The sequence below is a fragment of the Haliaeetus albicilla genome, chromosome 20 (genome assembly GCF_947461875.1).
Source record: "Haliaeetus albicilla chromosome 20, bHalAlb1.1, whole genome shotgun sequence".
Lineage (NCBI taxonomy): Eukaryota > Metazoa > Chordata > Aves > Accipitriformes > Accipitridae > Haliaeetus > Haliaeetus albicilla.
The window spans coordinates 9,437,303-9,465,165 of NC_091502.1; the positions used below are offsets into that span (position 1 = coordinate 9,437,303).

The window sequence follows — 27,863 nt, forward strand, 5'->3', positions numbered from 1 at the left end:
CCTGAAAGACAGATACCTCTATCCAAATGAAGCATCTGGAGTATCTCAACAATCAACGAAGGGTTGCAAAGCTGTCAATCTCAGAAATTTCAGCCTGGGCTTTGTCCCCTCTGGGGAGAATTGCCCAATAACCAGATCTCAGTTTTGGTTGGCACCCCATAGGAAATGTGGGTGTGTCAGGACAAGAAATGGAGTTCCTCCCCAACTGCTCCTGCCTCCCCTTGTCCATACATCCTGAAAACAATGGAAAGGATGTATTGAGTTGGCTTTGAACTCACCAGATCATGAATATTTAGTGGTTTTATTTGGGCAAGGTGGGCAGAAAGACTTGCTGGGAATCAGAGTGTGTCTACTGTATGCTGAATGCCACAGCAGCACAGCCAATTTGCTATTGTAACTGAAAGACTAGCTTAGGTACCCTGCTACCCTACAGTCACAGCTTTCAGAACAGGAGGAAAAAAATGCAATGCTGTGAGGACTTCAGAAACAGCAAGCGAAGGAAGTCCTGCTGAGACCCAGAGCCAGTGCCTTCATGGACCACTTGATCTAGCTGTACTTAAAGCTGTAGGAGGAGCAAATGGGACAGAGGAAGGGATGGAGCTGTGCAGGTAGTGGGTGAAAAGCAAGTGGCTGGTTACCTGTTGGGAGATGCTCCTGGAAAGTGGTCATGAAAATCTCAGCAACAGTCATTTTGGCGAGATGGCCTAGATTGGCTGTAAAGTTTTCTGGGGGCATCAGATCATCCAAGTGGATCGACATCCATTCACCTGGGGAGGCAGTAAGCATGGCAGAAATAGTAATACCGGACATAACTGCTGTGAACAGTTGACCTGCTCTCCTTGGTGTACCACACCCATCCAGAAAAATCAATAAACTTTGGCTGCCCTGACCTACCAGCAGCCTGGATAATAAGATATTGAGAGATGGAAGATTTACCACCTCCTGTTTCTTTTTGCTCTGAGGAAGGACATGCTTCTCTTATATCATTCTGTTCCCCTCCTCTCCATCTTCCCAGTGCTAATGGGCACAAATGCGCTAACTGTCATTCTTGTCCTTTAACTAAGGAAGAGAATGATGCTATAACCCAAAAGGTGTTTGACCACCTTCAACCTAAAGAAGTTTTTTCTTATGTTTGAATGGAATTTCTTGTATTTCAGTTTGTGCCCATTGCCTCTTGTCCTGTCATGGGACACCACCGAAGCATCTGGCTCCTTCTTCTTTATGCCCTCCCATCATGCATGTATACACAGTGATAAGATCCCACGAGCCTTCTCTTCTCCAGGTGTCCTGGTTTCATCTGGGATGTAGTTAGCTGTCTTCCTAGTAGCTGGTACAGTGCTATGTTTTGAGTTCAGTATGTGAAGAATGTTGATAACACTGATGTTTTCAGTTGTTGCTCAGTAGTGTTTAGACTACAGTCAAGGATTTTTCAGCTTCTCATGCCCAGCCAGGGCACCTGACCCAAACTGGCCAACAGTGTATTCCATACCATGTGACGTCCCATCTAGTTTAGGAACTGGGAAGTGGGGGGCAGGGTTTTTCGCCACTTGGGGACTGGCTGGGTGTCGGTCGGCGGGTGGTGAGCGATTGCCCTGTGCATCATTTGTACATTTCAATCCTTTTATTACTACTGTTGTCATTTTATTAGTGTTATCATTATCATTATTAGTCTTTTCTTTTCTGTTCTATTAAATCGTTCTTATCTCAACCCAGGAGTTTTACTTCTTTTCCTGATTTTCTCCCCCATCCCACTGGATGGGGGGGAGTGAGTGAGCGGCTGCGTGGTGCTTAGTTGCTGGCTGGGGTTAAACCACGACAGTCCTTTTTGGCGCCCAACGTGGGGCACGAAGGGTTGAGATAACGACAAACCTGACCAGAGCTTGTTAAAACAAATTTGTCCTAAGCATTCATTATGTTGATTTATGCATTCTTAGAGTTGTTGCTCTGGTTTTTAAGGCTCTGTTATGTATCACCTCGCTTGCTGTATGTAGTTCCTCTTCTACTGCTTATCATCCGTGGGAGGTGGATTAAGGTTTTCGCTTTGATGTATGGTATAACTCTGGTTTATGGTATGATAAAGTCATCAGCTGTGGGATTAATCCGGTATTTGCACTTAGCATTGTCACCTTTATACTGCGGGAGCCATCTGTGGGAAACTATTAATAATTATACCATTTACCTTTCCTCCATGGAAAACCAGTCTGTGGGTGGGGTACCTTTCTTCCCCTCTCCTTTCTCCTTCGGTCCAGTTACAATGGTGTTTGAGAATTTTGAAAAATTTGAATACTCCTGGAATGTTGGGACTAGCACGGTCCTAGCCCTACTGCTAGGAATTAGCATACTTCTGAATGTGGTTCAGCTCTCGTTTAAGGTTAAACAGCTATTTAAGAAGATCACCCAGAGATGTGCCCCAAGGCTGGATAATTATGAGTGGCAGGGTGTGTGGGGTAGTATGGGCAAATACCTAGAAAAGTGGGCACCTCCGATGTTTTGGAAATTCACCCCCGAACAAGTGCAGGATCCAGAAGAACTAGTAAAATATTTGGAAAAGGTATGCTGTCACCCCGGCAGCTCCAGAGAGATACAAATCACTGCAACGTGCTGGGGCCTGGCCCATGCCTATCGAGCCCTGTTTGACACCACTCAGTACCCTCAAGGGGAAGAGAAAGTCTCTGGACCTAACAACAAAATGGTGAGCACCGCGGCCACCCAAACCTTGGCAACGGGCGCTGCGGCCCCTCCAGCCCTGGCAAGGAGCATTGCAGGCACCCAGACCTTGGCGACAGGCACCGTGACCCCTCCAGCCCCGGCGACGAGAACTCGGGCTACCCAAACCTCAACAACAGGCACTGCAGCCCCTCCAGCCCCGGCAATGAGTACAGCAGCCACCCAAACCTCAGCAATGGGCACTGCAGTCCCTCCAGCCCCAGCGACGAGCACTGCTGCTACCCAAACCTCGGTGACAGACACTGCGGTTATCCAAAACCCAGTGAGCGATACTGCAACTGAACCAGCGGACCAACCTGCACCAGCATCAGTTGCCCCCGTACAGAAAAAGAAATATACAAAAAAATCAGTTCGCTTAGCGAAGGATGAAGATGAACCAGGGTCATCACGGGAACCGGAGGAAGAGGCAGAACCAGAGGTAATAACCCGGTCCCTATCCTTGAGTGAGCTGCGGGATATGCGAAAAGACTTTGGCCGCCGCATAGGTGAGCATATTATCACCTGGCTCCTCCGATGCTGGGACAATGGGGCTAATAGCTTGGAATTAGAAGGTAGGGAAGCCAAGCAGCTGGGATCGCTTGCCAGGGAAGGTGGCATTGACAAGGCAATTGGAAGAGGGACACAAGCCATCAGCCTCTGGAGGCGACTCCTGTCAAGTGTGAAGGAAAGGTACCCCTTTAAGGAAGATGTTATATGTCAATCAAGCAAGTGGACCACCATGGAAAAAGGTATTCAATATCTGAGGGAATTAGCTGTGCTAGAGACGATCCATCATGACCCGGACAACCCACAATTACCCAAAGATCCAGACGAAGTCCAATGCACACGACCCATGTGGCGGAAGTTTGTACGGAGCGCACCATCATCCTATGCCAACGCATTGGCAATAATGGCCTGGAAGGATGAAGAGGCACCGACAGTGGAGGAAGTGGCTCGCCAACTCCGTCAATACGAAGAAAATCTCTCTTCCTCCCTACAAGCCTGCATTGCAGCTGTGGAGAAGCTGTCCGAGGATGTCCAACAAATCAAAGAGGATATGTCCTACTCCACACGTGTAAGGACCAATGTCTCAGCTATTAGGAGTGAGCGCTCCTCTTCCCAAGAGAGAGAATATAGAAGGTACACACCGCGAGGTGCCCTGTGGTTTTACCTATGTGATCAGGGAGAGGACATGAGGAAATGGGACGGAAAACCTACCTCGGTCCTAAATGCACGGGTACGTGAACTGCGAGGAAAAACCACCACAAAAGGGGATTCTACCAGGAAAAATGCCGCTCCAGTTTCCAAACAGAGTAGAAGGGCTGATTTCATTTCTGATCCTCTTGAAGGGACCTCTGAGCCAATTTTACGAGAAGTGAATACTGAATACTCTAACCAGAATTAGAGGGGCCCTGCCTCCAGCCAGGTGGAGGAAAGGGATAACCGGGTCTATTGGACTGTGTGGATTCGATGGCCTGGCACGTCAGACCCACAGGAGTATAAGGCTCTAGTAGACACCGGCGCACAGTGCACCCTAATGCCATCAAGTTATAAAGGGACAGAATCCATTTGTATTTCTGGTGTGACAGGGGGATCCCAAGAATTAACTGTATTGGAAGCTGAAGTAAGCCTAACTGGAAATGAATGGCAGAAACACCCCATTGTGACTGGTCCAGAGGCTCCGTGTATCCTTGGCATAGACTATCTCAGGAGGGGGTATTTTAAGGACCCGAAGGGGTATCGATGGGCTTTTGGTATAGCTGCCTTGGAGACGGAGGGCACTGAACAGCTGTCTACCCTGCCTGGTCTCTCTCAAGATCCTTCGATTGTGGGGTTGCTCAAGGTTGAAGAACAACAAGTGCCAATTGCTACCACGACGGTGCACCGGCGGCAATATCGCACCAACCGAGACTCTCTGATTCCCATCCACAAGTTGATTCGCCAACTGGAGAGCCAAGGAGTGATCAGCAAAACCCGCTCACCCTTTAATAGTCCCATATGGCCAGTGCGGAAGTCTAATGGGGAGTGGAGACTAACAGTTGACTATCGCGGCCTGAATGAAGTTACACCACCGCTGAGTGCTGCCGTTCCAGATATGCTAGAACTTCAATACGAGCTAGAGTCAAAGGCAGCCAAGTGGTATGCCACAATTGACATTGCTAATGCGTTTTTCTCAATCCCTCTAGCAGCAGAGTGTCGTCCACAATTTGCCTTTACTTGGAGAGGTGTCCAGTACACTTGGAATCGATTGCCCCAGGGGTGGAAACACAGCCCCACCATTTGCCATGGACTAATCCAGACTGCACTGGAAAAAGGTGAAGCTCCGGAACACCTGCAATACATTGATGACATCATCGTATGGGGCAACACAGCAGAAGAAGTCTTTGAGAAAGGGAAGAAAATAATCCAAATCCTTCTGAAAGCCGGTTTTGCCATAAAAGAAAGTAAGGTCAAGGGACCTGCACAGGAGATCCAGTTTTTGGGAATAAAAGGGCAAGATGGACGTCGTCAGATCCCAATGGATGTGATTAATAAAATAGCAGCTATGTCTCCCCCGACTAATAAAAAGGACACACAGGCCTTCTTAGGTGTCGTGGGGTTTTGGAGAATGCATATTCCAAATTACAGTTTGATTGTAAGCCCTCTCTATCAAGTGACCCGGAAGAAGAATGATTTTAAATGGGGCCCTGAACAACAACAAGCCTTTGAACAAATTAAACGGGAGATTGTTCATGCCGTAGCCCTTGGACCAGTCCGGACAGGACAAGATGTTAAAAATGTACTCTATACTGCAGCTGGGGAGAATGGCCCTACCTGGAGCCTCTGGCAGAAAGCACCTGGGGAGACCCGGGGCCGACCCCTGGGGTTTTGGAGTCGAGGATATCGAGGATCCGAGGCTCGCTATACTCCAACTGAAAAAGAGATATTGGCAGCGTATGAAGGAGTTCGAGCTGCCTCAGAAGTGGTTGGTACTGAGACACAGCTCCTCTTAGCACCCCGACTACCAGTGCTGGGCTGGATGTTCAAAGGGAGGGTCTCCTCTACACATCACGCGACTGACGCCACGTGGAGTAAGTGGATCGCACTGATCACACAACGGGCTCGCATAGGAAACCCCAGTCGCCCAGGAATTTTAGAAGTAATCACGGACTGGCCAGAAGGCAAAGATTTTGGAATGTCACCAGAGGAGGAGGTGGCACGTGCTGAAGAAGCCCCGCTGTATAATAAACTGCCAGAGAATGAGAGGCAATATGCCCTGTTCACTGACGGATCCTGTCGCATTGTGGGAAAGCATCGAAGGTGGAAAGCTGCTGTATGGAGTCCTACACGACAAGTTGCAGAAACTGCTGAAGGAGAGGGTGAATCGAGTCAGTTTGCAGAGGTGAAAGCCATCCAGCTAGCGTTAGATATTGCTGAAAGAGAAAAGTGGCCAGTGCTCTATCTCTATACTGACTCATGGATGGTGGCAAATGCCCTGTGGGGGTGGTTACAGCAATGGAAGCAGAGCAACTGGCAGCGCAGAGGTAAACCCATTTGGGCTGCCACGCTGTGGCAAGATATTGCGTCCCGGCTAGAGAATCTGGTTGTAAAAGTACGTCATGTAGATGCTCACGTACCCAAGGGTCGGGCCACTGAAGAACATCGAAACAACGAACAGGTGGATCAGGCTGCCAAGATTGAAGTGTCTCAGGTGGACCTGGACTGGCAACATAAGGGTGAGCTATTTATGGCTCGATGGGCCCATGATACTTCAGGCCATCAGGGAAGAGATGCAACATATAGATGGGCTCGAGATCGAGGGGTGGACCTGACCATGGACACTATCGCGCAGGTTATCCATGAATGTGAAACATGTGCTGCAATTAAGCAAGCCAAGCGGTTAAAGCCCCTGTGGTATGGAGGGCGATGGCTGAAATATAAATTTGGGGAAGCCTGGCAGATTGACTATATCACACTCCCACAAACTCGCCAAGGCAAGTGCTATGTGCTTACAATGGTGGAAGCAACCACCGGATGGCTGGAAACATATTCTGTACCCCATGCCACTGCCCGGAACACTATCCTGGGCCTTGAGAAGCAGGTCTTGTGGCGACATGGCACCCCAGAAAGAATTGAGTCAGACAATGGGACTCATTTCCGAAACAACCTCATAGACACCTGGGCCAAAGAGCACGGCATTGAGTGGGTGTATCATATCCCCTATCATGCACCAGCCTCTGGGAAAATTGAGCGATACAATGGACTGTTAAAGACTACATTGAGAGCAATGGGGGGCGGAACTTTCAAACATTGGGATACACATTTAGCAAAAGCCACCTGGTTAGTCAACACCAGAGGATCTGCCAATCGGAGTGGCCCTGCCCAATCAGAATTTTTACATACTGTAGAAGGGGATAAAGTCCCTGTAGTGCACATGAAGAACATGTTAGGGAAAACAGTCTGGGTTACTCCTGCCTCAGGCAAAGGTAAACCCATTCGTGGGATTGCTTTTGCTCAAGGGCCTGGGTGCACTTGGTGGGTGATGCGAAAAGATGGGGAAGTCCGATGTGTGCCTCAAGGGGATTTGATTTTAGGTGAAAATAGCCAGAATTAAACTGTATGATATTAGTTGCTATATAATCCTGCTACTGTATGTTATCATTACTATAATTGTTATATGCTATATCCATAGTACTATAGTAAGAATCACTTGGATCAAGCAAGAAAGAACTGTGATAAAACTGAGCAAAACGCAGTAGAGGTGGATCCAGAACTGACTCCAGCATGCAACAATCCAACGGTGCACACCATCCTCCTGCTGCGTCAAATGTCATCTGCTCGTCACACCGCACTGAAGCCCAATTCTGCTCTACCGACTGAGAGGACTTTGCACCATCCCTCCTGCTCAGACAGACTGGTATGACAGATGGAGCCCAGAGTCAGAAACTAAATGAACTCAACAAACATTTTATGAACATAAAGAACTAAAGAACTGATATCTCTGTGTGTGTATACTTATATATATATATATATATCATTGTTCATATGTCTCAAAGGGATGGAAAGGTGGTGATGATTGATCAGAATGTAACTAAAGGTATGGGAACTGAGCATGACGTCAATGGTATAGAATAAGGGGTGGATACTGTCCTGGTTTCATCTGGGATGTAGTTAGCTGTCTTCCTAGTAGCTGGTACAGTGCTATGTTTTGAGTTCAGTATGTGAAGAATGTTGATAACACTGATGTTTTCAGTTGTTGCTCAGTAGTGTTTAGACTACAGTCAAGGATTTTTCAGCTTCTCATGCCCAGCCAGGGCACCTGACCCAAACTGGCCAACAGTGTATTCCATACCATGTGACGTCCCATCTAGTTTAGGAACTGGGAAGTGGGGGGCAGGGTTTTTCGCCACTTGGGGACTGGCTGGGTGTCGGTCGGCGGGTGGTGAGCGATTGCCCTGTGCATCATTTGTACATTTCAATCCTTTTATTACTACTGTTGTCATTTTATTAGTGTTATCATTATCATTATTAGTCTTTTCTTTTCTGTTCTATTAAATCGTTCTTATCTCAACCCAGGAGTTTTACTTCTTTTCCTGATTTTCTCCCCCATCCCACTGGATGGGGGGGAGTGAGTGAGCGGCTGCGTGGTGCTTAGTTGCTGGCTGGGGTTAAACCACGACACCAGGCTGAACCGTCTCAGCTCTCTCAGCCTCTCCTCATATGAAAGATGCTCCAGTCCCTTAATCATCTTTGTGGCCCTTCACTAGGGTTGTTCCAGTATGTCCATGTCTCTTTATATTGGGAAGCACAGAAATGGACACAGGAGATGAGGTGTGGCCTCACCAGTGCCGAGTAGAGGGGAAGGATCACCTTCCTCGACCTGCTGGCAGTGCTCTGCCTAATAAAGGCTATGTTGGCCGCCTTTGCCACAAGGACGCATTGCTAGCTCATGTTAAACTTGATGTCCAACAGCACCACCAGGTCCTTCTCTGCGAAGCTGCTTTCCAGCTGGTCAGTGACCAGCCTGTACTGGTCTTTCAACAGATGCAGGACTTTGCACTTCTCTCTGTTGAACTTCATGAGGTTCCTGTCAGCCCATTTGTCCAGCCTGTCCAGGTCCCTTTGGATGGCAGCATAACCCTCCAGTGTATCAATCACTCCTCCCAGTTTTGTATCATCAGCAAACTTACTGAAGGTACACCCTGTCCTATCATCCAGGTCATTAAAGAGGTTGTTAAACGGTACTGACCCCAGTATCGATCCTTGAAGTAACACCACTAATGACTGGCCACCAGCTGGATTTCGTGCTGTTGAGCAAAACCTCCTAAGCGCAGCAGCTCAGCTACTTGTCAGTCCAATTCACTGTCCATTTATCTAGTGCATACTTCATTAGTTTGTCAGTGAGGATGTTATGGGACACAGTGTCAAAAGCCTTACTAAAGTCAAGATAAACACCATGCACCATTCTCTCCTCATCCACCAAGCCAGTCATCTCATCATAAAGGGTATCAGGTTGGTCAGACTTGATTTCCCATTCATAAATCCATGTTGACTTGCTGCTTTTCATGTGTTTGGAAAAGGTTTCCAGGATTATTTCCTGCATCATCTTTCCGGGGATCAGTGTGAGGCTATCTGGTCTGTAGTTCTCTGGATCGTCCTTCTTGCCTTTGCATAACCTCTCCTTTCCCTCCCACTCTCACCCTCATCCAAAATAGCAATTTCAGCCTTACCACCGTCAAATGCCATGTAGCCGCAGCCTCCCAGAACTCGCGGGACTTGAGTGGCCAGCACAACATGTGATGAGCCTGTGCCTGTTGATTTCCTTCTCTCATCTATGATACAGTACCTAGAATCAGGACAGGGAGTCTAAAAAGTCCATTCTCTTTGTCAGTTGGGCAGAGAGTCTCCCAAAACCACCCCCTGCCTTTCCAGGGCTCAGGTAGAGCTTTTGGAAAGACTAACAGCTTGAGGTGTGCCTGTGCTGCAGCGATGGAAAGGGAAAAGAAAAGGTCAGCTCAGCCGAGCCCTGGCTGGGCCAAGAGCCAGTTTGGATCTGGCTACTTCAAGACTCATGCCCACATAGCTCCCCTACACCCTCTCCAAACAATGACTAAGTCACACACCTCAGCAAACTCTTTCATGACAAATTTCCCTCTCTGCTGAATACTGAATCTTTATTTTAATCTGAATTTGTATTGTTGTATGTATGGGTCTCTGCCCAATCATATGTTCCTTCTGGCAATCACGGGAATAATATTAGCAATATCTGCCACAAACATACAGACATATTAGACAACAAAATCCACAACGCAGACCAATCCAGGACTTGCGGGGAAACAGGCCAAAACCCAGCACAGCTTTCCTAGAAGTAGGACGAAAAAAGTTCAAGTCCCTCTCTAGAAAAGCACAAATCCACCCAGAAGAAAGCATTTCAGGAGACAACATGCACATTAGCTGAGATGGCGAAGAGAGGATATGAACAGGAAATGCAGGAGAGTGAGGAAAGGGGTAAGAGGGACTATATTGAGAGAGGATGTGTCTGGCTGGGGGAGGATGTCACTAATTTACTTCAAGGGCTTGAGACCAACCTCATATAATGCTACTCAGACAATATTCATAACCACATATAATGTCAATGACTTCAGCCCTCACTTGTGTCAAGAAGGGCTTAAGTCTCCTGAAGGTCCTGTGTCCTATCAGCCAGCCCTAAGAGGTGTCTTGGATCCCTAGGATGTCTCAAATGGCACCAGATGTCAGTTTAGGTGCTTTGGTTTGATGACTAAAGAGAAAAAAGTCATCTGGTGTTAGGCCCTGTTTGGAGTACCTTGTGCTGTAAGTCAGTCATGCTAGGGGAAGGTGGTTTTAATGTGCGAAGGATGTATAAAGCATGCTCCCAGAATGAAGAAGATGCTCTTTTAGACAAAGGAAAGCTGAGATGTTAGGGATGCTTTATCTTAATATCTTAACAAACACAGGCTTGGAAATTTAAGCTACAGAACATAGTCATGAGCCCACCCACACAGATATACACATAAAGATATATGAGAACATCTCCAATGACTCCACTGAACAGGTCACTAAAACCAATTCTGTATCCCATGGCTATTTGGCCACTGCATCCTCCCTTACCTTTGCACCTGACTAAAGAAATACAGAAGGAAAGAAGAAAGAAGGAAGGATGTTTACTTGGCACAAGCTAGAAGCCTTTTGCTGCTCTGTGGCTCATCAAAGTGAAACTGGATCAGGAGCAATTTCTCTTCTGATGATTGTGCAAAAAAATTCCTGCAGACAATGAAAGGGTGTGTCATTGCTCTATTCATAAAACCACCTCTGTTCTCCACTCTCCCTACTCCCCCCTTGCCCTCTTTCCCCAAAACCCCAGTCTATAAAATTAACAAAGGTGAGAAGGAAATCTCTCCTCACCTGAGTTCCTGGCAGAAAGTGTATTTGGTGTCAAACTGGCTTAGAAAGAGGCAGTGGATTTTATTTTGAAGGTTAAGTGTCTTCTTTATCTCTTCTAAATCTCTCTCATTTAGAAGTCTTGCATGTGTAGAAACCTGCAGTGAAAGGGAAATAAATTCCAGGGAAATATCATAATTGTAGTATTACCATTCCTAATGGGTGGGAAAACTGAAGTGATCCCCTTATGGACTTTTTTAAGTGCTTCCTAAAGGCAAGACACAGAAATGTGCCCTGCTTACAGGGAAGAAGTGTAGGAGCACTGTTAACAACCAGAAGAACCCTGATTCCTAGTGCTACAAGTGACTTAGACTTGAGATGCATCCTTAGCAATGACTCAGATGCTGTGAGGCAGTGACTCCAAAGGAATCCTGCTGGGAGATGTACATGAGCACTTCAGACCTTGAGGGCTGGAAAAGCCTTTCCATGCAATGTTATGGACCCAGCACGATGGTCCCCACACATGACTCTACTGGGCTGACTCTCTCTCAAGGCTGTGGGCTCCCAGTACTGTAGATGCTGTTTGGGGATTCAGCCGATACCCTTTTAGGTATCTGTATGCAACATAGGTTCCTGAGCTCCTGTGATGGTCAGTGGAGAACTGATCAGGATGCTTTCTTTGGCATGGACAACTCCTGATAATAGATGACATGGGCAGTGGGCATGACCCAGGATCTGCAGAATTGCCTGAACCACCTAAAGTCCTGCTGGATGCTTGGTGAGATCCCCACAGCATCACCAGTGGTGCTTGTCACTTGTCTGCAGGCAATGAATGATGGCCTGGCTATCTTAGCCTTGAACCTCCAGAGCCTTCAGAGTTAGGAGCTGGCACCCACTGCCTGTCTGTTAGCAGATACACCACATTCAGGTCAAGAGGAGAAGCAGAGCCCACCCTAAGTGCAGAGGACCACAAGGCAGAAGCCAGGCACATGTGTGATACAACTGATGGGGCAGGAGCCAAAGAGGACAGGTAGAAGCCCATCACTGTTCAACAGTGGAAATTATCCAGTGGCTTAATGGAGGTTGTGTTGCAACCTCCCTCATTGGGAAAACAAAGACTACTCTCACTGCTTTACAGTGAAGCACACGTACCTGCAGACAGAGCCCAGCAGTCCTCTCTTTCCTTGGCTGCCAATTAGCTGTCTCTCTCAAAACACTGACAAGGCTGTTGTGCTTCTGCTTGTGGAAGTACAAGTCTTGGATCTGCTCAGCATCATCCACAAGGGAGTATTTAAGGCGCAGGATGGAGTCAGGGGTTGCACCCTGAACAAGTTTCCTTTTGGCAATAGAGAACACTGGCTCTTCATAGGGCTCAAAGTCTCCCCAGGACCTACTCTGAGTGCTTTGCAAAGCAACAGCTGCAGATGTGTCATTGCTGAAACCGATGAAGACATCCTGTTCCTTGGTGTTCAGCCTGGTGGACCAAACATTGGAGAACTTGCTGCTGTCAATGAAGACAAACATCCTGGCCCAGGTCTGCAGGTCCTGCTTCAGCTGTTGCTGCTGCCGGTTCAGAATGGTGTTCATGTCCAAGCAGTGCTTCTCCAGGCGGTTCAGCAGTGGGGTGGGGAACTGGGTGTAGACTACATTCTTCTCCTCTATCACAATGAGTCTGAACTCATCCTTCACACGGCTTTTCACTCTGTGAGTGCCAAGACCCAGGTCCACATAGTAATTTCCCCCCAGACTAACGAAGCACTGGTTGAGTGCATCGTAAAGGCTCTCATAAAGGTTGTGTATATTTAAAAGAACAACAGGCCTGCCTGTCTCCATGCAGATCTTCACCCTGCTGACAGACCAGCATACCTGGGAATAATCTTGGTCCTGTGGAAAACCAGAGCCAAATATGATTTCACAGTGCTCAGTATCTATAAGCTGTGTCATCTGGATGATGTGGAAAGCTGCGTGGTTGGTTGTCAGCAGCAGGAGATATCGAGACATGAGTCCTGCCCCCTGTTTGCCCATATTTTCCTTCAGCAAACAAAGTGTGTGGCTGGTTTCCAAGTCAGGGGGAAGATACACCTCACTGATGCAGTTTTGGAAGAGCTCGACAGGATTAATATCACTGGAGCCTCCAAAGTTTCTCTGAATGGCCTTTATAACGATGTCCTTTTGAGAATTGCACTTCTTGTCTTGGGTGTAGGACAGTATCATTTTGATCAAGCTGTAGAAATCACGGAGCCCAAAGAACTCATTCTTTTGTGTTTTTAGCACCTTGCAGTAGAATTCTGCCAGCAAAGGGAGCAAATCCTCAATGCTTTCAAAGTGAGGCTGTGCAGCACAGATGCCCTTTGCAGTTTTAACTAGCTCTTCTTTGCTAGGGTCAGTCCGTAATACTAGAAGACCCCTGTTCATTTTGGCAGGGTCTAGGGCCCAGTTTGAAATGCCCACAAAGCCAACTTTTTGGTAAGATTCTGGGGTTTCATCATCAACACAACCATCTTCAAGAAGAGGGTGCAGTGTCTTCAGTGGCATCTCTGGCGAGTCTTCTGCAAGGCCAATCTCATCCAGGAGGACCACGGATGCCAACTCATCCAGATTCTTCCCCTTCTGGAACTGAGCACATTGTCGGAAAGTGGAGATGATCCCTTCTGGCTTTGAATGGGGACTGCACTGAAAAGACATCAGCTGGATCTCCTTGCATCTTTTGAACAACTGGTTTTGGGACAGCCTGCCCACCATGGCATCCACAGCAATGGTTTTAGACAGGGATTTTGAGCTTCCTGGCTTCCCAACCAGAAAGAGTGGAACTCGTAGGTCCATGCACATAACTAACATGAATATGTTTTCCCTCAGAGCATCATTGCGGCCTGTTGCCTCAGGAATAGAGAGGTTATCAAGAAATACCTCTTGGCAAAGCTCAATCTCTTGCTGCAGCAGGGATGCAGGGACAGAAAAGCATTTCGCGACCTCCTCCAGGTAATCTTTGCGGCTCTCCAGAGATACATAATAGCAAGCTCCCACTGAAAGGACCAAGGCCCTTTGTGCATCATTTAAGATTGGCTTCTGTTCCTTTTTGTACTTCTTCTTATCAATCTGAGGAAACAGCAGGTCTCTTAGTTTATAAAACCAGAGTGCAATGCCCATGCAGCGCTCTATATCCCGAAGACTGGCAACCCTGCATTCATCCTTCTTCTTCCTGAGGAACTTCTGGGAGGCTGAAATGACACTGGTAAAGACGTCCAAATTTCCAATGGTGATCTTGTTCTTCATGGTGGACTTTACAATCTCTCTGATGTACAGGCTCTGTGTCTTTTCATTCAGCTGTCCAAAATCCCAGACAAGAGGCAATAAGCTAGGTGGCAGGGGCTTGACCTGATACACCAGCTGCCGCAAAGGAATGTAGCCTAGTTTCTCCAGTGTGTCTTCACTCCAGACTCGGTACCCCAAGCCAGCTTTTTCAAGTTTCTCTACAGTTTCCATGGTGTGCCTTTTGTAAGGGTTGCAAGAAGTTACTACTTTCAAACGGTCAGTGAGAATCTTCTCTCCATTTACACTGTGATCACACAGCACCTCTTTGATTGCAAAGATAGCTTCTGATGTGTTGGCTTCATCAAAAAAGAGTACGGTGTCCACTTTGTGCCTTTCTTCATTGGTGCGTGCCAGCTCAATTGCCTGCCTAACATTCTTGTGTATGGTCTTGGAGGTAGTGCCACCATGCACACGTACCACCACCATGTTCTGAATGTCCCTGCCTGCCCTTTGCAGGCTGCACATGAACTGCACAAGCTTTGTCTTCCCACAACCTGTTTCACCCATGATGATTACAGGGATCCCACACTGGAACCGCAGGTGAATGGCAAGCATCTTCATGGTGTTGTCCAGTGTCAGCTGATATGATTCATCTGGATCTTGGGTGTAGCTCACACCAAAAACTCTGCAGAGGGCCTCCAGCTGCATTGTTCTGGGCAAGTCTTCAAAGTTCTTATTGAAAGGAACATGCTGGGCTTTCAAAGTGCGGTATAATTTATGTGTGATAACATTCCTTTCTAAAACAGCTTGAGAATGGGCATCGATAGCATCCAAGTTCTTGCTGATGTGGAAACCCAAGAACTCCATGGAGTCATTGTCTGCATGGAAGACTATATAGGGGTGGGACTCTTGTTCCCATTTTCGTCTTAGCTGGTACTCTCTTATAATGCTGTTTTCCTCATCATCATTTTCTGCACTTGGCACACTTTCATCAGAGATGTCAAGAGAGGGCACTGCAAAGTCCTTGGACATGGTGATCATGAACTTTACCACAAATGTTTTAAACCCCTGGAAATCCTCTCCAGCTGCTGAGCTACAGAAAACGGATTTCTCACACTTGCTTAGCTGGAAGTTTAGGAAATGAGTGAAGTTGCTAAGCTCAGTCCAGGAAGGGTTGTGTCTCCCACAGAACTCCAGTAAGAGCTTCAGGCACTCTTCCTCTGTCCCTTCAGTCCTCTCAGGGATGAAAAGGAAACGGTCAAGGTCTTTCTTCCTCTTATATCTGCTGAGGTACTGGTAAGACCTCTGGAAAGCTTCACTCTTTAACTTGTCTCGGTCAAACTGCTCCTCTTTCATTTCAGAAAGACGACCAGAGCTGGGGTGTTCCAGCAAGTCAAGTACACGCATTGGTGAGACACATTTCACAGCAGGAAAAAGATCCAGGAACTTTTCTTCTGTTTCACTGGACATCTAAAAGAGAGTCAATAAGGAGTACACAGATTACAATGAGGACAGTTGCCCAACCTTCTGCATTTGCCTACAGTTCAAGAGCTTTTTTTTCTGCACACAAATAGGTCAGGAAGCTGGGAAAATCATATGTAGATCAAATTTGTCCAAGCCTGCATGCATGCTCCTAGATGAATATGTACTGACATGACCATAACCTGTAAGGTCCTGGTGCTGAGTTGATGTCCAATGAAAAGCTAGAATACAGCAAGCATGATTATTTCCACCCAGAAAATGATATTCCAAACAGACAGGTTTCAGCACAGGCTACTCTCCATTTTCATCTGCTTTCTTTAGTTAGCAAGCCAAAATGGCTTTCCCTTCCAAATACTTGGCCAGACTCACCTTGCACCTGTGTCAACCTGTCAAAGGGGGCACACACAGCCCCCTTTGGCAAGGACCCTCAGAGGTTTATGACCCATACCATGAAGAATCACCCCCTTTCCATTTGTTCTAAGCTGATCTTGTTAACATTGTTTGATGCTCCTGGTTCTTGTGTTGGAAGAGATGGTGGATGCTTGCTCCCCATTCACCCTCTCCAGGCCACTCAGGATGTTCTAACTCTGCATCACATCCCTAATTTCCTCTTTTAGAATGTCCTCCTTCATTTCTCATATAGGAGACTTCTATTATTTTTTGAACATGTGGGATGTCTATGTCACACTAGGAATGAATTGGAAAAAAACCCAAACCCCACACAGCATCTTACATTTCCTTTCCAGAGTAGACACATGCTGGGACTGCTTGTTTCTACGTAGATGAGCCATCACTCCAGTGGAGAGACAGACCCAAAAATTACATGCAGCTTTAAAAGAGACTTTGGATTTTGGCAGATTTACTGCAGGTGCAGACCTAGTTATGTTAACATCCTCCCTTACTATTCCTCTGACATGAGCACACTATCCCCAAAGCAATACCTCTTGTTTCCTTGTTCTGCTAAGACCTCTTCCTTTTGCCAGGTACTCAATCAAGTAAAGATGAGAGGATTTGCACTTCCAGACTAAGCCACTGGGACTCTGGATGTGTCTTAGGATGCATAGCTCAACCAGCAGCCGGTAGAGACCTGTTGACACCTGACAGGGAAGAAGAAAACTGGTGAAAGAAATGTCTACCAAAAAATACTTAATCCACTACCCATGGCAGGTAGTAGTACCTGCAGCCAGGCTACAGCTTTGCTTCTGTTCTTGTGCTGGATTGCTATTCTATCACACACTGAGACAGCTGTAACTGTTAATATGATCAGATGCTTGGTGCTCTGCAGCCTTCTGAGGTAGGACTAGGTCATCTGGATTCACCCTCTGCCCTAAGCCCACTACCTTTTGTTTAAATACAGCTCATTCCAGAGAGGTACCAGACTGGATGTGAGATGGAGAATCCACCCCTTCTTCTCCCTGTGTATGGGGGTTCTATGTCTGATCACTTGGTTTGAATTTGGCCATCCTTCAGTGCCCTACATGCTGATTGATACCACTGTAGGAAGAGAGATTGCTTTTATGAAATGGGACCCATTTCACACAGCTTCCTCACCTGTGGGCATGGAACAAGGCAAATGCTGGCACCTGAGCTTCCAAAGTGTACCCAGAACTCTTGTTGTTCACTTTAACTTTTAAGCACCTGCTGCTACTACTGTAGATGAGAATAAGCCAGCACAAGAGGCTGTGAAAATACCCTCCTCTAAAAAGCCTATGAGGTCTTGGACACTCCATGTTCAACCACCAAGAAAAAGTCTCTCACCACTGGTGACACATCGATATGGAAGACAGTTGGCTGAGCTTCAGTCGGAAGTTCCTCAACAGAGAGTAGGTCCTCCAGAAGGAATTGGAAATCAATCTCTGACTCCATTAGCCTAATAGTTTTGTGAACCACTGGTAAATCACCCGGCTGGGCACGGATCTTTTTGAGGGTATTGTCCACGAAGAGAGACTTCCCTAAGGAACAGAAGAGACAGCCAAGATTCACCCTCGGAGTCAGTCTGCCCTTTCACATGCATGGGACTGTCTTTCTCCAGACATCTGAACTCACTCCAAACTGAGTGGCCATCTCTCAACAGCCTTTTTAGAACAATACCTGGGACCAGATCCCAGTCACAAGGGACATCCTCTAAACCTGTGCTCACAATTTTAGCAGTATGGCCCATTGCAAGACAGAACTCATGCCCCCACTCCAGCCCCATTGAGGTTACCAATATAGACATAGCCAGAAGGCCTGGATCCTGACCAACTTGCTTCAAATGTGCCCTACAAAATGTCAAAAAACCTTACTGTCTAAAGAGACATGTCTTGAAATGTTTCAGAAATAGTAGGAAGAATAAGACATCCTGCTGAGGCTTGCAAAGGGCCTACAGAACATTTGTTCCATTCTGGGATGGCAGGTGGAGGCCAGCTAGGCTAGCCTATGGTCTTTCAGAGGACATCTGGGCTTATTTAGGCAACTGACTCCCATCCCTATGACCTAGTTTATCCCATGGAGAAAGTCTTGTTTCTTGCTCTTTCCTAGAGTCTCACACCATTATTTATTACTCTTTAGATTGGACAACTGTAGCTCCCTCAGAGATCATGTTTTCTAGACTGCATTGTCATTCCCCTTTGGATTCTTTCCACATGGCCTAAAATCCTTCTTAAAATTCACCACCCAAAACTAAGCATGTGAGGAGAGTGGAGGGCTCTCCATTGCGTGCCACATTCCTCTGAAGGCCTCCTGGTTTGAGATATGACTCACAGTAGGACTACTAACACCTACCCATTCCTGCTTGATCTGAAAATATGAACTTCATGTTCTGCTGATAGGGTTCTTCAAAGGCCTGAGCAACAGGGGCTGTCCCACAAGGCACTTTGAGATGCGTGCTCAGGTATGCCTGGATTTCTGTCATAGAGTAGCATGGGATAGTAACTTTGTAGGTGTCAAAGGCTGTGATAACATAAGAATTGTGAGCTTTGGCATTGCAAATGATAATGAACCTATAGTCAGGGACTGTAGAAGATTGCAGCAAGCGGAAGAAGTGGGACTCCAGTTGTTTGGAAACTTTGTATGCTAATTTCTTAGCACCCAGCAAGCAGTAGATTTTCTGGTTTTGAGAATCAGATGAAAGAGCTCTCCTAACAATCAGCTCCACTTCTTCCTCCTCTGCGTTGTGTGTGCACACCAGGACCTCATCATATGTTGGGAGAGGTGCTGTCTTGGTGTGTCTGTAAATGGAGAGCATGTAGAGTAACATTTCCTCTTCTTTACACGTGATGAGAGAAGGTTTGCTGGCTTCGAGGCCTACTGGTAAACTTCTCTTGACACATGTTTTTTCAAGAGCTGCTAATTGCTTCAGTGTTTCACGTAAGACATCCAGGCTGATGTATTTGTCTGACACAAGGCCAGTGAATTTCTTACAGTAAGCAGATTCACCTTGTCACAGATGGATGGCAAACTCTCAGAGGAAGTGGCCAGTTCATCTTTTGCAAGGGTGCTAAAAGTTGCCTGGTCAACATCTATGTTCTTTTTTTAAAACTTGCTTGACTTCTGCAGGAAGGCTGCTCGCTGCTTCTCATATAATTTGCTCAGATTTTCAATCTCTTCCTTGTCATTGCGTCGTTTAAAGGCAAAATTCATGAGCTTCTGCTCTGTAATGTCAGAGTTCGGAAGGCAGCTCTGCAGTGCTGCCTTTGCCACTGATGTATCATAGCCAGATTCAGCCAGGCTTTTGATGAGCTGGGGAAAACGAATGACATAGTCATGCCAGGTAACAGACTTCTTGTCTCCTGTTGCTGTGTTGACAGGGTCAACTGGTGTCATGAGGGCTTGCTCCAGGGCTTTTCTAATATCTTCTGCTTTAACGTCATGCTTTATGACAGAAAGCATATTAAGAATCTGTGGCTCTATTACACTATTGTGAGCTTCGGCCAGTTTGCTACATAAATAGAAGAGCTGGCGTGCAGCGAACAGGTTGAGATGATAGTAGGTGTCCCTCTGAGTCTCCAGATATTTCTTCCACTCTACCAGGCAGTGCTCCATTGCTTTGCAAAGGCCATCCAGCTCCTCCAGGACAGGTCTGGTGCTCTGAACAAGGATGCCAGCAATTCCAAATTCTGCGTAAACTTTTACTCTGTGTTGGGCATTGCAGTAGATGTCAGCCTTCCAGTCTATGAAGAGGATATTTCCAACACTGAGAAGCTGCAAGTACAACCTTCCAACCATTTGAACTTTTTCCAGGATCTGTAACATGCCACACACAAAACAGGGAAATGGATTATCACGTGTTTTCAACAACTACTGAATACTTCTCACATTACATTTTCTTCCACAGATCTATTAAAACCTGTTAAACAACAACAACAAAAAGATTTGGCTCAATTTTTATGTATAGCTTCTTCTCAGGATACATTCCTTGGCCAAGGACGTGCTCTAGAAGTGCATGTTTTCCTAGAAGACTTCTACTACTCTTCAAAAATACTGGTTCTGAGGTAAATAGCACATGTCTACTGGGGGAAGGAGGTCCACAGAGGACGGACAGCTCCATTGTCTCAGGTAGCAAGCAAACCCCACCCCTAAAGATTATGATGAGCTGTATTGAACCCTCAGAATTACCACCTTTGAGATATTTGGCCCTTGTCAGGTTTCTTCATCTCTGACTGAGGCACTGCAATTGATCAGACAGCATGCAGTTGAGGTGGTTCCTCAGGTATGTAAGAGAACACCTCATTTCAAACACCTTCTGAATAAACAGCTTGTATAGGAAGTAAGGAAAAGGCATTTTTGGTATGTGAAGCATCTGGCTTGTGGTGGGTGCCCACATTGGGGTGACCGCCATCACACCCCTGGAGTTTCCTGTTTCTCTTCATTCATCACAGCAGGAGCTTAGATGGTTTGCATGGGTGGAGATATCCACATCATTAACATGCAGGTGAGGCCAAGACCTCAGAGAGCTGGACTTCTACACACTCCACCATCACCTTGCAAGAGAACGGCTGTATTTATAATTTGCCTTACACATGAGATCTGGGAGTCTGCTACCTCTGCTCCTGAAAAGTCAGAGCTGAAGGTCAAGGATGAGTCTCCATGAAAGAATTCTAGCAAAAAAACCCAAGCCTTATGGACACTGTTTTCCAAGCACGTATTGTTGTTGCACTGTGGCTTACCTCCAGGAAGCGGTTTGCCTCCTCTCTACCTTGCTCAGTTTTTGTGGTGATCAACATAAGCTTGTTCTGGAGCTCTGTGAGCTGAGCCAGGCTGTATTCTTTAGCATTCTGATCTGTCTGAGATGCTTCCTCTGTGGTGTCCTGCAGCAGTTGCACTGAAACACAGTCCTCCAGGGCAGCCTGGAAAGCAGGTAAGAGGATAAGCCCCACTCTGCCTTTTCTCTGTGTAATTCCCCATCCTTGTGCAATGGGCCTTCAAGAACAGTAGTACATCCCTGCATATCACAGCCAAACATCAAGTTTTCCCATGTCTTAAGATGTGGAACATTCCTTCCCTCTTCTATTGTGCAGGGCTCACTCTTTCAGGGTATGCTGCAAGCACCACTCTACTTGAACAATGGGGTAGCACTTCTCATTTTAAATCTTTCCCTTTCCTTTTTTTACTTTCTCAGTGACCACATGAGTTCTTTTTTGTGTTAAAATATTGCTTTCTCTCCTCCCTGGGGACAAAAAAAAGCTTGTTTTGCCTTGAAAATGACCAAGGCTTAATGGAAAATGTGACATGAGGTTGTGCTGCTTTCAAATCTGTCTAGTGATCTACTGGCTATCTGATATACTCCTTGGAAATGGATTTCAAGAATGTTAATTTCTTTGGGCAGATGATGACCCCCCGGGAAAACACTCTTAAAAGTGTGGAGAACCATTACCTTGCATTTCTGAGGTGCTGAGATGATAAAAATCCCTCTGCTGTTGATGTTTCTGGCTTGAGAGATTGAGGAACACTCTATGGAGCCACGAGAGTCATGAACCATCTGTATCCAGTCTCTGTTATTACAAGAATCTTTCTGTTAAAGAAAAAACCCAACACAACAGAATGAAACCTAATAATCAGTTGGCAGCCCTGTAAGGACAATTTTGGTAAGAGTGGGGTTTCTTGTCCCTGCTTCACCTGAAGAGACAAAGCACAGCTGTTGCACCGAAATCTACGTCTATCTTAGCTTTCTGAAAGCCAAAGCCAGTGAATAAGTTTTTTGTGAAGCTGCTGTTCTCTGCCAGCCTTTGGCAATTTGGAGGAAGGGTGTCAGTTAAATGGTACCCTGAGTAGGATGTTGTAGTTTCTGTGGAGAGGATTATGCAAGACAGTGGTAGACTAGACTCTCCTAAAACACAGAGCATTGGATTCACTTTCTTCTGCATGTGACACCTAATGGGTCTCCTCCACTTGCCCTCATATAGGCATGTAAGGTCTTTTAAGGTGTCCCAACTGGACTTCAGTACCAAATAGCAAGAATTTATCATAGGTTTTATGTCATATCCACTATGCCCACTTGGATGTCTTAACTCCCCTAAAGTATGGCACCAGACTTTGGCAATTCATTCTTCTAGTACAAGTCCAAGTAATTTTGGAACATGGGATTTGTAGACTCACCAACTTCTTGGGCAGATTATTGTCTTTTGCAGTGGCTTCACTGATGAATGACAGGGCTGCAGAGAACTGTTCAAATCCAGATGTGGGGCTCAGGTAAAATATAATGGGTGCTGAAGCAGCCATGGCATCACGGAAGAACCGCACTTTGTCAATATCGATGTCATTTTCACCTGCAGAAATTGATGCCAGGTCCACAAATACAGGGATTTCTGTTTTGTCTAGGAAAAAAAGGACAAATGAAAAATCAAAAAATGAAACACATAGCTGAGGAGTTTCATGGTTGACTCATAGCTGAGGAGTTCACATAATTGATTCATGCAATGCCTCTGGCTGTTGTGACAGATAGGGACTAACTGATCCCTTTCTATTGCCTCTCTTATCTGATGACTCTGTTACATCCTGGTACAACTCACCTTTTATTATGGTTTTGATCCAGGAGACAAAGCCTTTCCTTGTGCATTCAAGAAGTTCCCTCAAAAAGTCCAGCATGTCTTCTGGAAGGTTGCTCAAACTATTTTTCACCTTCATCAAGTCCTGGGTCATATAATCAAGTCTCTTATTCCTGAATTCTGGCTCTTCCTGCAAAAAAAACCCAAGACATACTGATATGTGTCCCTTGGTAAGAGAAGACAGAAGGTAAGCTCTGCCTCCACCCCACACATCAAAGTTTCGTCAGCCACTCAGGGTCTTTTCCAAAGGGCTAGCTCCCCAGAAACTTCTGTTCCTCTCATCCAATCTATTTCATAAACCCAGTCTGGTTATTTCAGTACAAGTCCCTGCAGCAGAGGCACAGAGTCATGATATAAAACTTGTCTGACATCTGCACTGAAGTCCTGAACAGTAAAAGGACCTTTCCACAAAATTTATAAGGTCTGCTCCAATTTTAAATTTCTGGGGAACCCTGTCCAAAACATGGAAAGCTATCCAAAGTACAAAAAGTTACAGAACACCCAGCTGCTCCTTGGGAGCTACCCATGCAGTGCCCCATCATTGCTACTATAAAAGAAAGGTCATGGCAATATAACATTTTAGCTTTTACAGGATGGGAGCAATGAGGCTTGGAGATCTGCAAAAAAGAACATGTGGAAAGCAAATGAAGAATTTCTGGAGTTGGTAGAGAATATTAGGTTGGGATCTGTTATTTAACTCCTGGAGTTTTTAACTCCAGATCCTGCCAGAAACTTTCCATGGAGGTTGGGAAAGATAATACTTCCCTGTCTATTCCAAATCACTTGATGCAGAATTTGTTTGCTGACACACAGAGATGCCTGCATCTATTGGCCTCACACAGTTGCCTCAGATGCCTTTGGGCATCTCTAATGGCACTGGGACCTCATTTGTGGACAACCAGGAGTCTGATTAAGGGTGAGCTGAATCATGTTTCTGACTCCACTTACTCCAGTATAAAGGTGCCAAGCTAAAAGAGAGACTGCTACAACAGTGGAATTTATATTCCAGAAGAAAAATTCCATCCACTGTGTTCAGTATGATTTAATTAAAAATTAAGACACACAAAAGCAGAGGTTCCCCATTCACACCTGCCAACACAGAAGCCACAAGAGCACTCAGTATAAGCCAGATATCCATGTGTGTCCTACATACATATTTTATTAGGTCGTTGAGAATCTGAAAATTTCCATTAAACTCAAGTGTCTTCCGCAGTTCATCAATCATCTTGGCAGTGTTCACCACTGTAGACAAGGTCAGGTAGTTTTTAATCTTCTCCACTGCATCATCTACCCAGGCAGCTTTTCCATTCCCTTTCCCTTCACACATCTCCATAATTTTAAACTCCTTTGTGAGTTCACTCTCATTTGCTAACTGCTTCCCAAAATGTCTCTGCACAGTCCCAAGGGTGATGGAAAAGTCTTTGAGGGCCAGATAGGTACTCCGAAAGTCAGCAATGGCTGGTTTATAAATGTTTTCTTGCACATCTTCTATTAAGAGAATTTTCTCTTCAGGGACTGTGGCTTTGATTTGCTTTGCTTTTTGCTTCCACAGTCTCCAAAAATAATTATTTTCCTCTAAGTTATAAATTTTTTTCATCATGTCACTATATTTAACAAGGGGGTGTAATTCAGGACTTTCCTTCTTGCCGTTCACTGAAAATTTGCTTACAGATATCTGATCCTTAAAACTTCCTCTTTTTCTGATGCTTTTCTCCACAGCACTTCTATCCACTAAACAAGGTGGAAACAAAAACATTAGTGCATTTCTCCAGCTAGAAAGACACTTACCCGCTAAGCATAGAAATATTCTGAACCTGATTGCAACACCAAAGAGGGGTGTGCGGGGGGTGGGGTGGGGGTGTGTGTATTTGTTTGTGGCAAAGTACATGGGGGAAAAACTGAATCCAAGATCAGCACCAAAACAAATGGTGGGCAAAATCAATTGCTCCGTGATGAGGAAGGGAGCCTTCAAACTATGGCCTTGAAACTGTGGTAGTGTCTGTACTATCAGAAAACAACCTGGCCCTGAAATAGAGGTTGAGGAGACTTACCCCACCATTTGCCGCCCCCCGCCCCCCCCCCCCCCAGCTGAAGAATCACTTCTGTTGATTCTTGCACCCAATCCGAGAACTTCAATGCTGGGACGTGTGTGGCCCACTGTCCAGCAGGAAGAGCTCACTGCGGGAGTCTTCCCAACAAATATACATTTCTGTTCCCTTTTGCTAGCTCTGTCCTCCTCTTTTCAGGTCCCAGATCTTGTCTGAAATTGTTTGTCCTGTCTGAAATGCACTTTCCCCCTACAAACATTTGTCAAAGTAGGTGATCCAACCTTACATGTCTCTTAGAAAAATGAAATACCTGGCACTGTTTAATCTTCCCCCATAAGACAGATTTTCCCACTATTCTGAACTCCTTCCATGTATAAGCCTCTACCAGACTTTCCCAATTCCTTTTTTCCTTAAAGAGCTCCCTGCTTACTCTCTAGACAGTCATGCAGCACCATTTCCTGGAGGATTTGCTACCAGCTCTCTATTTTAGGAGACAGCTCCCCATTTAAGAACCACATAGGCAATCCCATCCTCTCAAATAGAATGGGATGGTACCTCTTATCACATCCTCTATGCTGCTGCATAGACACAGAAATGAGCATCTCTGCTTCTTCTGCTCTTCCAGTTGCTCATATTCCTCCGTTCTGACTTTCAGCACTGTTGCTATACAGCTGGAGACAGAGGAATCTGGGGAAAGAAACAAACAAAAAACCCCATGCCCAGACCTCAGATATAAAGAATTTTTTAAGAAAATCACTTGGAGAGAGAGAGAAGAGCTACTGGAAATATAACCACTGCTGTTTAAAAATGCATGCTTGAATTTGCATAAAGGCCGTGTCACTTGATCTAAAAGCAGCAGTATCAACCCAGAGCCACTCTGATGTGATCACTGACAAAGTGACTCTGACTCACATCTGATCACTCTGATGTGATCACTGACAAAGTGACTCTGACTCACATCTGATCACTCTAATGTGATCACTGACAAAACACGACAAAACACTCTGGGACCCATGGATGAAGTTTATTATTGCAGAAGAATCTAGAAGAGATTTCTTCCAGGTTTTTGTAAAATTTAGGCAGATTTTGAAACTGGCCTGTGTCCTTGAATGTTGTTCTGTAACCAGAATAAACAGGAACAGGAAAAAAAACCCCTAAAGACACTAAACTAATCTGAGTGTTGCGGTTGACATAGCTGAGGGACAGGATGCCATCCAGAGGGACCTGGACAGGCTTGAGAAGTGGGCCCATGGGGTTCAACAAGGCCAAGTGCAAGGTCCTGCACCTGGGTCAGGGCAACCCCCGGTATCAATATTGGCTGGGGGATGAAGGGATTGAGAGCAGCCCTGCCGAGAAGGACTTGGGGTACCGGTGGATGAAAAGCTGCACGTGAGCCAGCAATGCGTGCTCGCAGCCCAGAAAGCCAGCCGTAGCCTGGGCTGCATCAAAAGAAGCATGGCCAGCAGGTCGAGGGAGGTGATTGTCCCCCTTTATTCTGCTCTCATGAGACCCCCACCTGCAGTACTGCATCCAGCTCTGGGGTCCTCAGCACAGGAAACACATGCACCTGATGGATCGAGTCCAGATAGAGGGCCACAAAAATGATCAGAGGGGTGGAACACCTCTTCTGTAAGGAAAGGCTGAGAGAGTTGGGGTTGTTCAGCCTGGAGAAGAGAAGGCTCCAGGGACACCTTACTGCAGCCTTTCAGTACTTAAAGGGGTCTAATAAGAAAGATGGGGTCAGACTTTTTAGCAGGGTCTGTTGCAATAGAACAAGGAGTAATGGTTTTAGACTAAAAAAGGGTAGATTCAGACTAGATATAAGGAAGAAAATGTTTACAATGAGGGTGGTGAAACACCGAAACAGGTTGCCCAGAGAGGTGGTAGATGTCCCATCCCTAGAAAGATTCAAGGTCAAGTTGGATGGGGCTATGAGGAACCTGATCTAGTTGAATATGTCCCCACTCATTGCAGGGCGTTGGACTAGGTGGTCTTTAACGGCCCCTTCCAACCCAAAGCATTCTATGATTCTAAAAACACATATACAATTCCATAAATAAATCATAAGAACACCACAATATTTTAATTGCTATCCTTTGTACAGAGGAATAGTATTGTTTTCTGTCCTTCATAGTGTTAACAGGGCTTAAAAATATTGCCTGTATTCAACTTTTATATTTTTTGCCCTTGTGTTTGTTCTCTTGCAGAGAATTTTTTGTTTTCTCTGTGTTTTAGATACCTTTCCAATAGATGTATTTTCTATTTGCACCATTGCATAGGAAAACACACCACATGAAATTACTGTTTTGGGAAATAAATTTGGAAACTGTGAGCTTACCGCACATGCACAGTATATTCTGAAATGTCACTTGATGCTGCAAGATGATGGACAGTATGTTGCAGGGGATGTCTCCTCAGAAAACTCGATGTCTCAAAAAGCAGAAGAAATTGGAAAACTGGGAAAGCAGGATTTTTGCTTTTTCATTGATCTGATTTTGAAGCTTGTGCTCTGATTTTTCTGTAAAATAGATGAAATCTAGTGACAGAGCAGTGCTTTCAAAGAAGCAGTTTCCCCACTGGATTTCTTTTTAACATACATCCTCGGGAAGAGTTAGCAGCTTTGTAGCACCCTGCCTCCAAGCCATGAGTAGCAAGGGGATCTGTTACAGCCACGTTTGTGGAATGCACAGATTTGGTTGTTTTCCAATTAAGTGGCCAACACCAGCATACGGGAAAAATGTTGCTTTGTTCCCAGTCAATGTAAAATAGCATTTTTCAATTGTCTCAGGTACATGAAACCCAAAATGTATCTTTAGAGGACCCTGGCCTAGCTTTGGTTATAATCCTCCTTCATGCAGGAGACAAACCTCTAGGGTGCTTCACAATTAGCATTTCTGTTATTTTTTTTCATTTTCAGGGAATAATTTTTTCTAATAGGCTTCATTTAAAAAAATGAAACACCTCCCATGAA

At 45.7% G+C, this 27,863-nt stretch overlaps 1 protein-coding gene across 1 annotated transcript in view; it reads right to left on the reverse strand.

The window, feature by feature from the left end:
- LOC104323902 (E3 ubiquitin-protein ligase rnf213-alpha-like) overlaps window positions 1-27,863 on the reverse strand; it is a 72,117-nt gene that overhangs the window by 26,102 nt on the left and 18,152 nt on the right. Inside the window, 16 exon segments of the mRNA XM_069808232.1 lie at window positions 639-767; window positions 9,417-9,532; window positions 10,873-10,968; window positions 11,110-11,243; window positions 12,238-15,807; window positions 16,761-16,916; window positions 17,578-17,771; window positions 18,583-19,230; window positions 19,233-20,043; window positions 20,967-21,146; window positions 21,674-21,811; window positions 22,396-22,613; window positions 22,809-22,974; window positions 23,998-24,575; window positions 25,448-25,579; window positions 27,231-27,410. Coding sequence (XP_069664333.1) covers window positions 639-767; window positions 9,417-9,532; window positions 10,873-10,968; window positions 11,110-11,243; window positions 12,238-15,807; window positions 16,761-16,916; window positions 17,578-17,771; window positions 18,583-19,230; window positions 19,233-20,043; window positions 20,967-21,146; window positions 21,674-21,811; window positions 22,396-22,613; window positions 22,809-22,974; window positions 23,998-24,575; window positions 25,448-25,579; window positions 27,231-27,410 — 7,446 coding nt within the window.